The 12,233-nt window shown below is 44.7% G+C and overlaps 1 protein-coding gene across 1 annotated transcript; it reads right to left on the bottom strand.

Annotated features, from left to right (window-relative positions):
* Positions 1-3,403: 3,403 nt before the first annotated feature.
* On the bottom strand, positions 3,404-11,049 carry EIF3F (eukaryotic translation initiation factor 3 subunit F). The gene is made up of 8 exons (XM_074154708.1): positions 10,754-11,049; positions 10,570-10,640; positions 10,334-10,413; positions 8,695-8,832; positions 7,587-7,678; positions 7,246-7,382; positions 6,993-7,106; positions 3,404-5,936 (listed from the first exon to the last, which is right to left on the bottom strand). Exons 1-8 carry the CDS (start codon positions 11,043-11,045, stop codon positions 5,859-5,861), a joined length of 1,002 nt encoding a protein of 333 aa, XP_074010809.1. The 5' UTR covers positions 11,046-11,049; the 3' UTR covers positions 3,404-5,858.
* Between the last annotated feature and the right edge of the window lie 1,184 nt (positions 11,050-12,233).

Raw genomic sequence — 12,233 nt, 5'->3', positions numbered from 1 at the left:
AAGAGTCAGTTAAATGTGTTGCATGTTTATATAACAAGAATTTTTTAAAGCATAGAATGGAACCACTGTTGTCAATTTTCACTCTCTGTATTTAAGGAAATCCCTTGACTTGTTACTAGAGCTAGACCTAAGTAAATATGTTACTAAAGCACATTTAGGGAAGCTTCTAAAACCCCACGCAGAGTCAAGGTAACTTCTCACTATTAGAAAATTGAACTTTAGTGAAGCTGGGAGACAAACTCTTGCTCCTCTCTTTTGTAACATTCTGCTAAGAGATGGTACTGGACAGAATTCTGATCTGGAGGGACTTGGCTCTCAACGACATATTCACACTAATTCAACACAGCCAAAACAAAACATTTATTTCAGAGTAATTGATTATTGGTGACACAGAGAAGCAGCAATGCTTTAGTGACCTGTGCTGTCTATCCTGGTTGGAACATTATTTTTCACTTTAATATGAAGCATTACTTTTGATGTTCTATTTCAGCCAATACAGTTAAATAAAAAACCCCCCAACTTTCCCATAGTTTGACATAAGCAACAAGATCTGGTCAGCTTTGAACCACAGGTCAAAGTGTAACAAACCAACAGGATACTGCAGTGATCCAAGTCTAAATTAAATACTAAAAATACTTTTCCTGTTACACTACCTTGTGACTGTGTTAATTAAAAGGCAGATAGTCCAAGTTAGCTGCTGAGTTAACCTTTCATGTGCACGGGGAGCAGAGCAAGTTCAGGTCACTGCAGGAGGAGCCATGGGTTGGGTGAGCTGCTCAAGTGAGAGTCACTACCCAGTGAGTCAGGGTAGGGCTCCACCCATGGTAATCCAAACATGGAGATTTCACACAAACCTCACAACTGAGTTGCCACTAGGATCTCACCAGGTCTGTTGTGTGGAACCACACTAAAAATAGAAGTTTCACCCTTTCCCCAAGCCCAGAAGGAGAACAGCAGGATGTTCTGCTAGACTACTACTTAGAAGAGCAGCATGTCCAATGTTTTACAACCATCAATTTTCTAATCCTTAGGATTAAAACCATGCCTTTCGGATTAGTTACTAATAGATGGCATATGTCCACAGGTTCACAAAATCACACACCAAAACACTATTTCCTCTCTGCAGCAGACTTACGTATTCTGCTAAGAAACTTAAATGACGCAACTAACAAGGCAAACTTAGTGACCTTCATCCGAGTATACGGAAAAAATCAGCAAAAGAGATTGTAATTCTGGCAGCAAGGATTTTTTTTTAAAAAGTATCAAATTGCAGATAGTAGAATAAGAAGTTTGTTATTCTCAACAATATAGAACAATTAGTCTTACCTTCACCTCCGCTTTCCAAGGCTTTACAACCAAACACATGGTTTCTCAAAGATCAGTCACTGGACATCCTGGGTCAGTTTGACACGACGTATGTTCTAAATGAGGAATTCAGTATAAGCCACTTGGATGTCCACAGAAGGCTTGACAAGAACCCATAATCAGTTAAACTGCAAAAGAAAGGAATTAGCATGAGCAAGGATAAACAACTTGTAAGAAAGAACAAAGGCTGTGTTGAAAAGGAAATTTGTAGAATTCTGTTAAATTGGTCTAGGATCAAGTACAAGTTTTTTCTTAACTGAGGAGGGCACAAAAGTAAGAAATAAGCTAATTATACCTGCTGTCAAAACTGAGAAATAAGCTAATTATACCTGCTGCCACCAATACTGAGAATAATCCAAGCCAGGAGAAATATGTGGGTCTAGGTTTGTTTTTGTTTTTTTTTTTTAATTAAAATGTGTCATAGTGCCAGGTCATGCATTTGAATTAATATTTTTCTTCGCAAATTGGAGTTCAGCTGCAAACACCACCAGGGGCAAGAGATGGGGGTGCTCAATCACACTACGTGATAGACACAAGAGTCAAACAAGGAGTTTGTAACAGGAAAGTATTAATGTATTCTTATATTCATTGATCTATATGCTGATATGGGCGTGGTCTTTACCAGCTCAAGTTCAAGAAGGACTGAAATTAAGTTAAAAGTGGGCAGGTAAGTGATCAAAGCATAGACAGTGTGTCAGAAGAAAGGAGATAAAGCTTAGTATGTTTAGCAAATGAAGGCTACAGCATGATGGCTACCTATAGCAGACTATAAGTACCAGGAAGAGCATGAAGTAACTTTCGTAAGGACAAAGGAGTTATATTTAAGTATATTTGAAATAGAACTTAAGATATGGTTGGTCAAGACAGGAAAGAACTGAATTTGTGATTCAGGAAGCCCTTTCTAAGGTGAAGTTAGTGGATGTGGGGAACCAGAGAAGACAGCAACCATGAAGTGTCTGTTAAACACACCAAATTTGCAGCATGAACTTCTTTCCCTAGCCAGAGAAACACACAGATGTTAGCCCTTTTCTTCAGTCACATGAATTTAGATTGTCAAATTTCAATTGCTTTTTAGCTTAACCAGCAAACTGCCAGTAGCACAAGTCTGCAAGGACTCCCTTTGAGATCTTATTCTAATCCTGGTCACCGCTACAAGTTATGTGCAGCATCAATCCTAAATATCTTATAGCAGTAGCAGGAAACCTGACCGTTGGGTACTGCCTACCCACTAATACCTCTTGAAGAATCATCTAAGTGTCATCTGCAAACCTTGCAGCACAACAGGGCACAGGGAAGCTGGTTTCCATCAGGTGTCTGCAATCTCCATGGTGGTACACCACCTTCTTTCTGCTGCTGAGACTGTCATACTGGAGCGTTACCAGCTCCCTCCTGCAGTTTTAAGAAGGCATTTCTGTTAAAGATACTTCATCCTGCAAATACTGATTTTGCTAAGTGATGCGAACAAGCAGTGTCTTACCACACCAGATGTCAGAACAAAGCGTAATGGCTGCATGCTAATTAAACCACGGGTCGTCAGAGGTCACTGTGCTCACTGTAAAAACACAAGGTTTCATCGCCTCTTTGTTCTGCCAGAAGATGCTTTGCTGAAGCTCCGTTCCTTTGTTGAGGCTGACTGAGATTACATGGCTGAGAAGGGTCCAAGGTGGACTGGTTTTATACATTCCTCCAGCTTTTCTAAGTACACAGGATACCCAAAGGGAACAAGAGAATCACTTGTAACGGTAAACTCTGTTCTGAATATTGTTATGTATATCGAGGAAGAGTAAAGAACTTCATGCTGAGGTGAAAAGCCACGATCAGCTCAACTAAGCCAGGATACAGAAAGAAGACCTTATCATCATTTGAGCAATTAAATACTTGAGCGCTAGGAGCATTTAAGCAGGGTATTTCAAAGCCTAATACTTACCAGGAAAAAATGCACATTGCCAGAAATAAACATGTAATACAGTAATGTCCAGTAAAGTTCTACTCATTCAGAGAAACCATCCAAGAAAAGAAAAAGGCTGAACAAGTCACAGAGGATAGAAAAGTTTTTTATTATATTAGTGAGGGCACTAATATGACTAAATATAATATAAAATGTATGTAGAAGTATACCCAGAGAACTGTCTCTCTCGACCGTTTAAAGCTAGACTTTGTCAAAGTTATTTGGAGCAACACATCCTAAACAAACAAAAAAAAAAAGGAAAGGAAAAAGTCCCTTAATAAATCCAAGAAATCTGTGGTTTACAAATCAATAGCAAGTTAATGCCTGAAATCCTTGGTGGTTTCTCGAATCCCAGGCTTTTCCCACCAGATTTTCTACTGAAATTCAAATTTTTAGGTAGATTTCTGTAAAGTGGAACAATTAGAATAAAGTACCTTTAGGAATTCCTGTCTAGATTTTCAAACTCCAGAGAAGGAATGCCTCCAAGGTAATAATATAGCCCAGGCTTTACAGTTAAGCAAAATGATGCATTACATTTGTGTTTGCAATATTGTCCTTCGTAAGAGCGGTCACCGAAATTTGAAATCAGGCATTCAAAATTCCAGAGTCAAAGTGAGGTTCGTAATGTGCTGTTGAACCAGTAAAAAGGGCCAGAATGGATGGTGTTCTGTGCACAGCCGCTTATTAGATAGCATAGCTATTAAACTTGTAGAGCATTTAATATCTTGCATTTTATCAGTTTTCCTAACAGGGAATGGCAAGAGTTTACTCCAGAGGAGATCAGGGAGATATTATTATGCTTCCCCCCACCCCCTTGCAACTTTTTTGCAGTAACTGAGGCTTATACAGCTTTGCTGCTTGCTCTTTCCCTCCACCTATTTCAAGGCTTACTTTAAAAAAATACCTTGACTTGAAAATTTGTGAAATAGTTAAATGGCCAAAGTTATGAATATAAAGTTTAAAAAAGTTTTAACACTTATTTGATGCTCACAAATACCAAGGGATGAGAATCTTTGCTATATCTTCAGTTTTCATGTACCTTACCCTTGCAATTAGAATTTAGCATTGAATCACTCGGAGGATTCTCCAGATTGGAACAACAGGTACAGGATCTACAGATTTGTAACCCGAGTCCCATTCTTGGATTTTTCTGGCAAATTAGCACAAAAATTATTTTGGGAACACTGGTTTTGCAGGCTTCTCTACCATTTCAGATTCATTTACCAAACCAGATGTGAGACATCAGAAATAGTCATTAGTAATTAGGTGGGAGTAGTTATGTTGTAGAAGAGGGACACTTCTGTTAGGCAAAACTTCCTTAGTACAGCTGAAGGAGCTCTCCAGACAGCCCGTCCAGAGACGGGCGACAAAGCTGGTGAGGGGTCTGGAGAATAAGTCTTATGAGGAGCGGCTGAGGGAGCTGGGGGTGTTCAGCCTGGAGGAAAGGAGGCTGAGGGGAGACCTTCTCGCTCTCTACAACTCCCTGAAAGGAGGGTGTAGCGAGGCAGGGGTCGGTTTCTTCTCCCAGGTAACAGGCGATAGGACAAGAGGAAATGGCCTCAAGTTGCGCCAGGGGAGGTTCAGATTGGGTATTAAGAAAAATTTTTATCCTGAAAGGGTTATTAAGCCTCGGAATGGGCTGCCCGGGGAAGTGGTGGAGTCACCATCCCTGGAGGTATTTAAAGGACGGGTAGATGCGGTGCTTAGAGATACGGTTTAGTGATGGTTTTTATCAGTTAGGTTGATGGTTGGACTCAATGATCTTAAAGGTCCCTTCCAACCTAGCCAATTCTATGATTCTAAGACTTCTAAAGTCTTTTAACCACAAACTCAGTTGCCAGTTTAATTCTCTGAACCCCCACTTTATGAGGGGCTCATTCTATTGACCTTGATTTCCTTTCATAAAGGATCAGGGATGCACAGAAACGATACCACAATGTAAACCAAATTCACTGTCTCACACTCTTGTCAGTGCCGTGCTGAAGAAGGGCATATACACAGCACCACCAATAAACCTGTGACCATTCTGCAGTCTTCCATGGAAAAGCATATTATGGGCAACACAAGAAGCCGTGGTTTCAGTGTGCTTTAACAGTTGGGAAAAAAAAAACCACCTGCAAAGAAGTCTGCAGAATGGGAGTTGACTTGCATCTACTCTAGTTTTCTTTCAAAAGTTGATTCAGGATACAATAAATGAGAATAGGGTTTTTTCTGCAAAGAAAAATGTCATTCTTGCCATTGCAATGGAACTTTTATTTCAAATACATTCTTACAATAAAGCTGTATTTTGTTATACAAGTAGATAAACCCAGGAGACAAAAAGATTCACGTATTGCATTTTAAAATACTGGGCTCAACTAAACTGCAGCCGTTTCCATTCATTTCCCAAACCACATAGGGATTTTTCAGGGCAACAGAAATAAAAATGTAAACCAAGTCATGTAGGGAACTAAATTACGGTCCAAGGCAATTTGTAGCAACACCATAGAAAAGTGTATCTGCTCATTCTTCGGGCTCTTTGAAGTGTAGGGTGGCAGAAGGTTCTTTATAAACTCAGAAGTTTTTCATTGAGAGCGATCTGTGACTGTGTGAGGTTTGCCAAGTAGGTTACCATCAGTAGGTCCTGAGAAGGGAAAAAAAACCCCACAGTGGTCAGAAATATTAACAAATGGACTCTTTGTCAGGAAGTGTAGTGACAGGACAAGGGGTAATGGTTTTAAATCGGAAGAAGGGAGATTTAGATTAGATATTAGGTAGAAATTCTTTACTGTGAGGGTGGTGAAGCACTGGAACAGGTTGCCCAGGGAAGTTGTGGATGCCCCATCCCTGGAAGTGTTCAAGGCCAGGCTGGATGGGGCTTTGAGCAACCCAGTCTAGTGGAGGTGTCCCTGCCCATGGCAGGGGGGTTGGAACTAGATGATCTTTAAGGTCCCTTCCAACTCTAACCATTCTATGATTCTAAGATGGTAGCCTGTTAGGAGTTGAATTTTTAACACCTGTAAAGCAGTTTACAATCAGCTACTAGAAATACTGTTGTTAGTCCTGGAAGTCCTACCCTGAGGAATCCTTCCCTCGCAGGAAGAAGGTTTTGGTATTGCCAGAATATGAAATGCTGCTTGTGAAATTTTAACTCCGAGTTCACCCGTGTTAACCAGGCGAGTCAAAGGGTAGCAGCAAAATTAAAAATTAGTTCTGGTCTCGCAGGCTGTGGGTGAACAACACATTCAGAAACTTAGCTTTCGCTTTCTAAAAATCTGTTAGAGAAGTAAGGTAGCACACTAAAAACTTGTTCATGTCCTCAGTGTTTCACAAAGTGACAGAACTTCAGCTCAGGCAAGTCACCAGTTATCCTTGAAATCCCTACTGCTTTAAGCTTGGTAATTCAAATTGTCCAGTCACTCTAAAAGAAGAACCGGTGCTGGCTTTCAGATCACTTGCATAATTCTCAAGTACTTATTCTTAACTTATTCTTTCATTTGCAGTTGCTTGTGAGATTATGGTGAGCTCCTTTATCCACCTTGAGCTTTTAAAACATAAAATCACTGACAAGAAAGGGCTGTATTTTCTATTGACATGTTTGTATGAAAAGCTAAGGTTGTTTTGACCAGACAAATTTGTGTCTATGGCAAATTTTCAAAATTGCTGGCAATACACTGAAAAAATTAGATGACGAACTTACATTGATATTGCTGTTCAACATTGTCTCAAAGTCCTCTGGTGTAATCTTTGGCACCTGGTTAATAAGATCCATCAGGAATCGCCCGACAGTGTTGTCAGCAGCCACTTTGCCAGACTAAGCATAAGAAACATAAGCTTCAACGTGAGTAAAATTCAGGAAGTTTATGGCCCAGAAAGAGAATTTTTATGAAGAAAAGTAAGATGCACGAGCTTACATCAAACTTATCTGCTGGCTCATAAAAATCTGGCCTTACCAGTACATCCTCTGCGTACTGCAGCACCATACTCAGGGTATCCTGAATCCTGGCTGACGCTGATCCCACCTGCTGCAAGTCACTGGACAAGCCAATCACTCGATTAGGGCTAAAACAGGTCTTCATGATAAGATCCACTGAAAGGAAAAGGAGGATAAATGAAAAGAAACACCCAGCTGCCACAGAAAACTCCTTAAATCCTTAATTTTTGGAAGATTTTTACAACAGCTTCAGCAAGTCAGCTTATTCCCAGTAGGATGGCAATTTTACCAGAGTATAAAAAAAGCATTTAAACAACGTCACAACAATGGTTATAGCCAAAATAGGAAGAAGACATTCACCTCCTATCCGTTCTGTATCGTAATAAACATACTTCACTGTTAGAGGTGTGAACATCACGCCCATAGTTTTACCAGGGACTCCCATTGGAGCACTAGAAAAAAAAATAACAAAAAACCACTTTCAGCACAGACATATTTAAGGGAGGAAGTAATAGATTTCCATCTCAACAGTCTCTGTTAGCACTGGAGTGCGAACGTGAGCAGGTTACTCATTTTCACCAAAATCAGCAATATTAAGACCATGGATGACCGAGGGCAGGAAATCCATCCTGGCGTACTATTAATTGCTTATTTTCATCCAAGAATATTCCCAGCTAGTCTGACATTTGTCAGCGTGAAGAGCTAAATACTATCTTTGTAGCCACAGTTCCTTCTTGCTTACAGAGCATTCTTCTACCCTGAAATACTCCATGCTCTTGGAGAAATCATTTAAGGAAGAAACATAAATATCACAAAAAATCAAGTACAAAGCACTCTCAACACCTTTATTATTCCCATTATTCAAGGTATTTGAAGTTCATTTAAGTTCATTTGTGCTTTAAGAAAGATGTCATGGAACAGCTTCCTTTTTGAAGGTGCACAGTCAAGAAGCAGTTGACTTCTACTACAAAGAGGAGAGTTCTTCAGCCAGTACTGGGAAGAACAGTGAGGTGGCACAGTTTCATTTCTCCATATTTAATCTCCATTATTAATTGAGAAAAATGGAAACAATTAAGGGAAAGAAACACTGATCAAGAAGATGCTGTTTCAATTATGTTTTAACTGCACTAATCCTCCAACTTGTATAGCCCAGCGACTGGAGCGTAGCAGTCACAGCGTGCTGGGAGTTAAGTGACATTACTGGTAGCCATATACATCCTCTGAAACGTCATAAAGACGTTCAGAGCATTGTTAATTAAGTCACAATTCTCCACCCCAATGAGGTACCAGCTTATGAAAGGTTAGGTCTTTCCACTTACATATGATGATCAAGATATTCCAATGATCAGTGATCCCTGGTTCCCCGCTGTGTTTTAGCTACTGCACGATATTGTCCAAACTGAGACACCACAGCCCATTACGTTCCTCATTACCCTGATGCTGTCCCTCTCGGGAATTCACACAGTACCTGACGTAGGCTTTAATGCTCATGCGTGAATTCTGGAGGCTGGTGTCCACGGTGAGATGGATTGGATTGTGTGCTTCTCGGCTGTAATACTCGTGGATCAGGACGGAGTGTTCTGTGATGTCATGACCCGTTGCGTACCTTCAAAAGAGCACAGGTTGAGAAGCCGTTCTTCCAACATTCCAGGGCCCGATGTTTGGTATCATTGGTATTTAAAAGGTTTGTATCCTAAAACACTGGTTTCCAAACACTGAGCTGCAGAACTATACTAAACACAAGTGTTTTAACTACCGAATTTGTAGTTTTATGTCCTAGAATTGTAGGAATCCCACCCATGGCCAAAACACACACAGGGCTGATGTTGCAGTACCAGCCATGAAGAGTCAGTGCCCTTAACGTGAGACACCCAAGATTCAGTTCTTTCTACGTTCTGGACCAACTCTTTATGTCTGTTTAAGTCAAAGCATGCCAAAGAAACCTGGACCAACCAAGTAGATCTTCTACAAATCCAACATCTCTCTGCAGGAGGTGTAACTCGTTAATCTGGCTCCTTTAGCTGCTCTGCAATTAGCTGCTTGCATGCACAGGAAAACTCCTGTCATTAGAACTGCACTTTGCCGTGCCATTAGAAGGTTGCTGAGGAAGTTTGCTCCATGGGAACAGAACTAAGCTGTTTTGTAGGATCAGAGAAGCATGAAAGGGCTAATAAAGCTCTCTGCCCACACACTGGGACACGGGCTTTGTTCCCGTAACACCCCACTGATCCTTCTTCACATCCCACACACAAGTATTTCCACCTTTTCTCAGCAGAGAACTGCGTGCTCAAGCTGGTATCACTGATTCCTCCTCAGGCCTTCGATACTTGAAACTACTCTTTTGTGTTCTCCCTCCTTTCTAACCAGTTATCTTCCCTGGTGCGGGTTGTATTACGGGTGGTTAAGTTCTTCTAACAGAGCTGGGCAAGCCTTCTCTAATTCATCCCTCCTCTGCGATACCTTTGTTAGAGAGAAACAAAAACCCCGTAAGTCTCCAATACCATCTCATAGAATCATCATAGAATGGTTTGGGTTGGAAGGGACCTTAAAGATCATCCAGTTCCAACCCCCTGCCATGGGCAGGGACACCTCCCACCAGACCAGGTTGCTCAAAGCCCCATCCAGCCTAGCCTTGAACACCACCAGGGATGGGGCAGCCACAGCTTCTCTGGGCAACCTGTTCCAGTGTCTCACCACCCTCACAGGAAAGAATTTCTTCCCAATATCTCATCTAAATCTCCCCTCTTTGTTTAAAACCATTACCCCATGTCTTATGGCTCCACTCCCTGATCAAGAGTCCCTCCCCATCTCTCCTGTAGTCCCTTCAGGGACTGGAAGGGGCTCTAAGGTCTCCCCCAGAGCCTTCTCCTCCAAGCTGAACAACCCCAACTCTCTCAGCCTCTCTTCCTAGGAGAGGCGTTCCAGCTCTCCGATTCTCTTCCTATCATGAGTTCCAGCAGCTTTACAGCTGGCTCTGCAACAAGATCTTATTGTCACGAGCATCAGCGCTTCTGCTTCCCAGCCCGTGACAAGGAGAACTGCCAGTTTTGAGCAGTTCAAGGGACCGCCACAACTGCTGGCATCTTCTTACGGGAAGCAGAACTTACCAGCCCAAGATGATCTCGCTGGGAGACACCTTCTTGTGCAACTCGTACATGTTTTTGGCAAACTCCATATCGACCGCCACCTGAGGGACGGGACAGGGCCGAGTCAGCCGGTGACAGGGAGGACGCTTAGCCCTTCGCCGAGGGCGACGCGGGCACAAACCCTAACGCCGCCATCAGAGGGAGCGAAGGGGCCGCCCCTCCCCGCGCCCGTGGGACCCGCCAGCCCCGCTCCGTACCTCATCCTCGGACTCGTTGTGCGGGACGGAGAAGCAGTTGGTGACCTCCACCGAGTGCTTGTCCACGGTCCCTGCGGGAGGGCAGCGCGGTTAAGGGGGAGGGGGGGCGCCGGTGGGGGCGGCGGGCTGCTCGCCCCCAGGCTGGCGGCGGGACGGGACGGGACGGGAGGACGGCGGCTCTTACCCAGCAGCGTCCCGATGACCCGCGCCGCGCCCTCGTTGCGCCGCTCGAAGCTGTCCACGATGGAGGCGAGAACGACCGGGTGCAACCGCACCACGCGGCCGCCGGGGAAAGGGCCCGAGAGCGCGGCCGACAGCGGCGTGGCCGTCGTCGTCGGCGGTGCCGGGGCGGCGGGCGGGGGCGGCGCGGCGGTGGGGGCAGCGTTTGGCGCCGCCGTGGCGGGCGCCGCCGTCGGGCTCTGCGCCGGGGCGGCCGCGGGAGGAGCCGGAGCGGGAGCGGGAGCTGTCGCCGCCATTTTGCAAGAGAGAGGGGTGGGGAAATCGCGCCGGCAATAATTGGCTGATCTGAACGCCTGTCACGCAGTGCTACCTTCCTATTGGGCGAAGCGGCGTCCTAAGGCCCTCCTGCCATCTGCTAACCAATCTGGAGAGAGCAATGAGGGAAGGCGTTCTGATTGGAGGGAGAGCACGCAGTCTGTGACTGAAGCGTCATCTCGCTCCCACCCTCTCGGGGCCGGAGAATTTTTCGATTGGGTTCTCGCAATGCCCCGCCTCCGTGCCTATCTGCACTCGCATTGGCTGGTGCCGCAGTCTGTCGGGGGGGAAGGCCTATTTATTGGCTGGGGCGCTGTGGTTCACCCCGCTGGTTGCTACGTGAAGGGAGGGGCGGTGCCTGCGTGCAGCGCCGAGCGGCCGCCCGGCCGGGCCGTCATGGCGGTGCTGAGGGCCCTGCTGGAGGTAGGCCGAGCAGGGCCGGTGTCCCAGGGTCGCCTCAAGGTTGCCCCGGCCTCAGCTGGCTGCGTTTCTCTGGCCCGTTACCCGGTTGTGTGTCAGGCACACGTTGTCGCCAGCTGCGGGTGGCTGCTGAGGCGTTGGGCCGGTGGTGGTGCGGTCCCGGCCGTGGCGGCAGGGCCGCAGCTGCTACCTCGGCCTGCTTGTAGTGATGGTGGAGGCAGCAGCGCTTCTCCTGCTGCCCTGCAGCTGTACGGTGGTGTGGCAAACGGCAGGCTGTGGGCCTGGCACCGAGCTGCCCCCACAGCGAAGGTGGTGATGCAGTATGTGAGGGCTGTGCAGCCCTTGGGGTATTGGCCCTGTTTTCCTGGTCTGCGTTGCCAGTGAGGCAAAGAAGAGTAAGTGGTTGCCAAGTATTGCACAGAGAGCAAGTGCCGGTTACCTTTATCTGGGATTTAATGCTTACCTAACAAACAAATTGACTTGCTGGGTAATTTAGCAATTTATAGTGCCCCTTGTGTTCACTCAGGCAACAAACCTGTGTGGGTGGGCCAGGTATGCTTGTAAAATAAAGTATGTATGCTTTTAATCACTGGTAAGAAGGCTGCATTCATTCAAAGCTTCCTTTTTTTTTTTCTTTTCTTTTTTTGCCATATGGTTGCAGCTCTTATTTTAACAGTTGTAGTAACACAGTAACCAATTTACCTCTAAGTCTCTTAGTTCGGAACCTTCTATCACAGAGTTTAATATTA

This window comes from Numenius arquata, chromosome 10 (genome assembly GCF_964106895.1).
Source record: "Numenius arquata chromosome 10, bNumArq3.hap1.1, whole genome shotgun sequence".
Taxonomy (NCBI): Eukaryota; Metazoa; Chordata; class Aves; order Charadriiformes; family Scolopacidae; genus Numenius; species Numenius arquata.
The sequence above is the reverse complement of the archived record's forward strand: the minus strand, read 5'-3'. Positions and strand labels throughout refer to the sequence as shown.

Bases quoted from the DNA above. Each gene is read 5' to 3' on its own strand.
- EIF3F (XM_074154708.1), bottom strand. From the start codon at position 11,045: ATGGCGGCGACAGCTCCCGCTCCCGCTCCGGCTCCTCCCGCGGCCGCC. The intron at 7,107-7,245 runs GTAAGGCCAGAT...TCTTATGCTTAG, and splicing joins AGTACGCAGAGGATGTACTG to TCTGGCAAAGTGGCTGCTGA. The intron at 5,937-6,992 runs GTAAGTTCGTCA...TTCCCTTCTCAG, and splicing joins TGTTGAACAGCAATATCAAT to GACCTACTGATGGTAACCTA.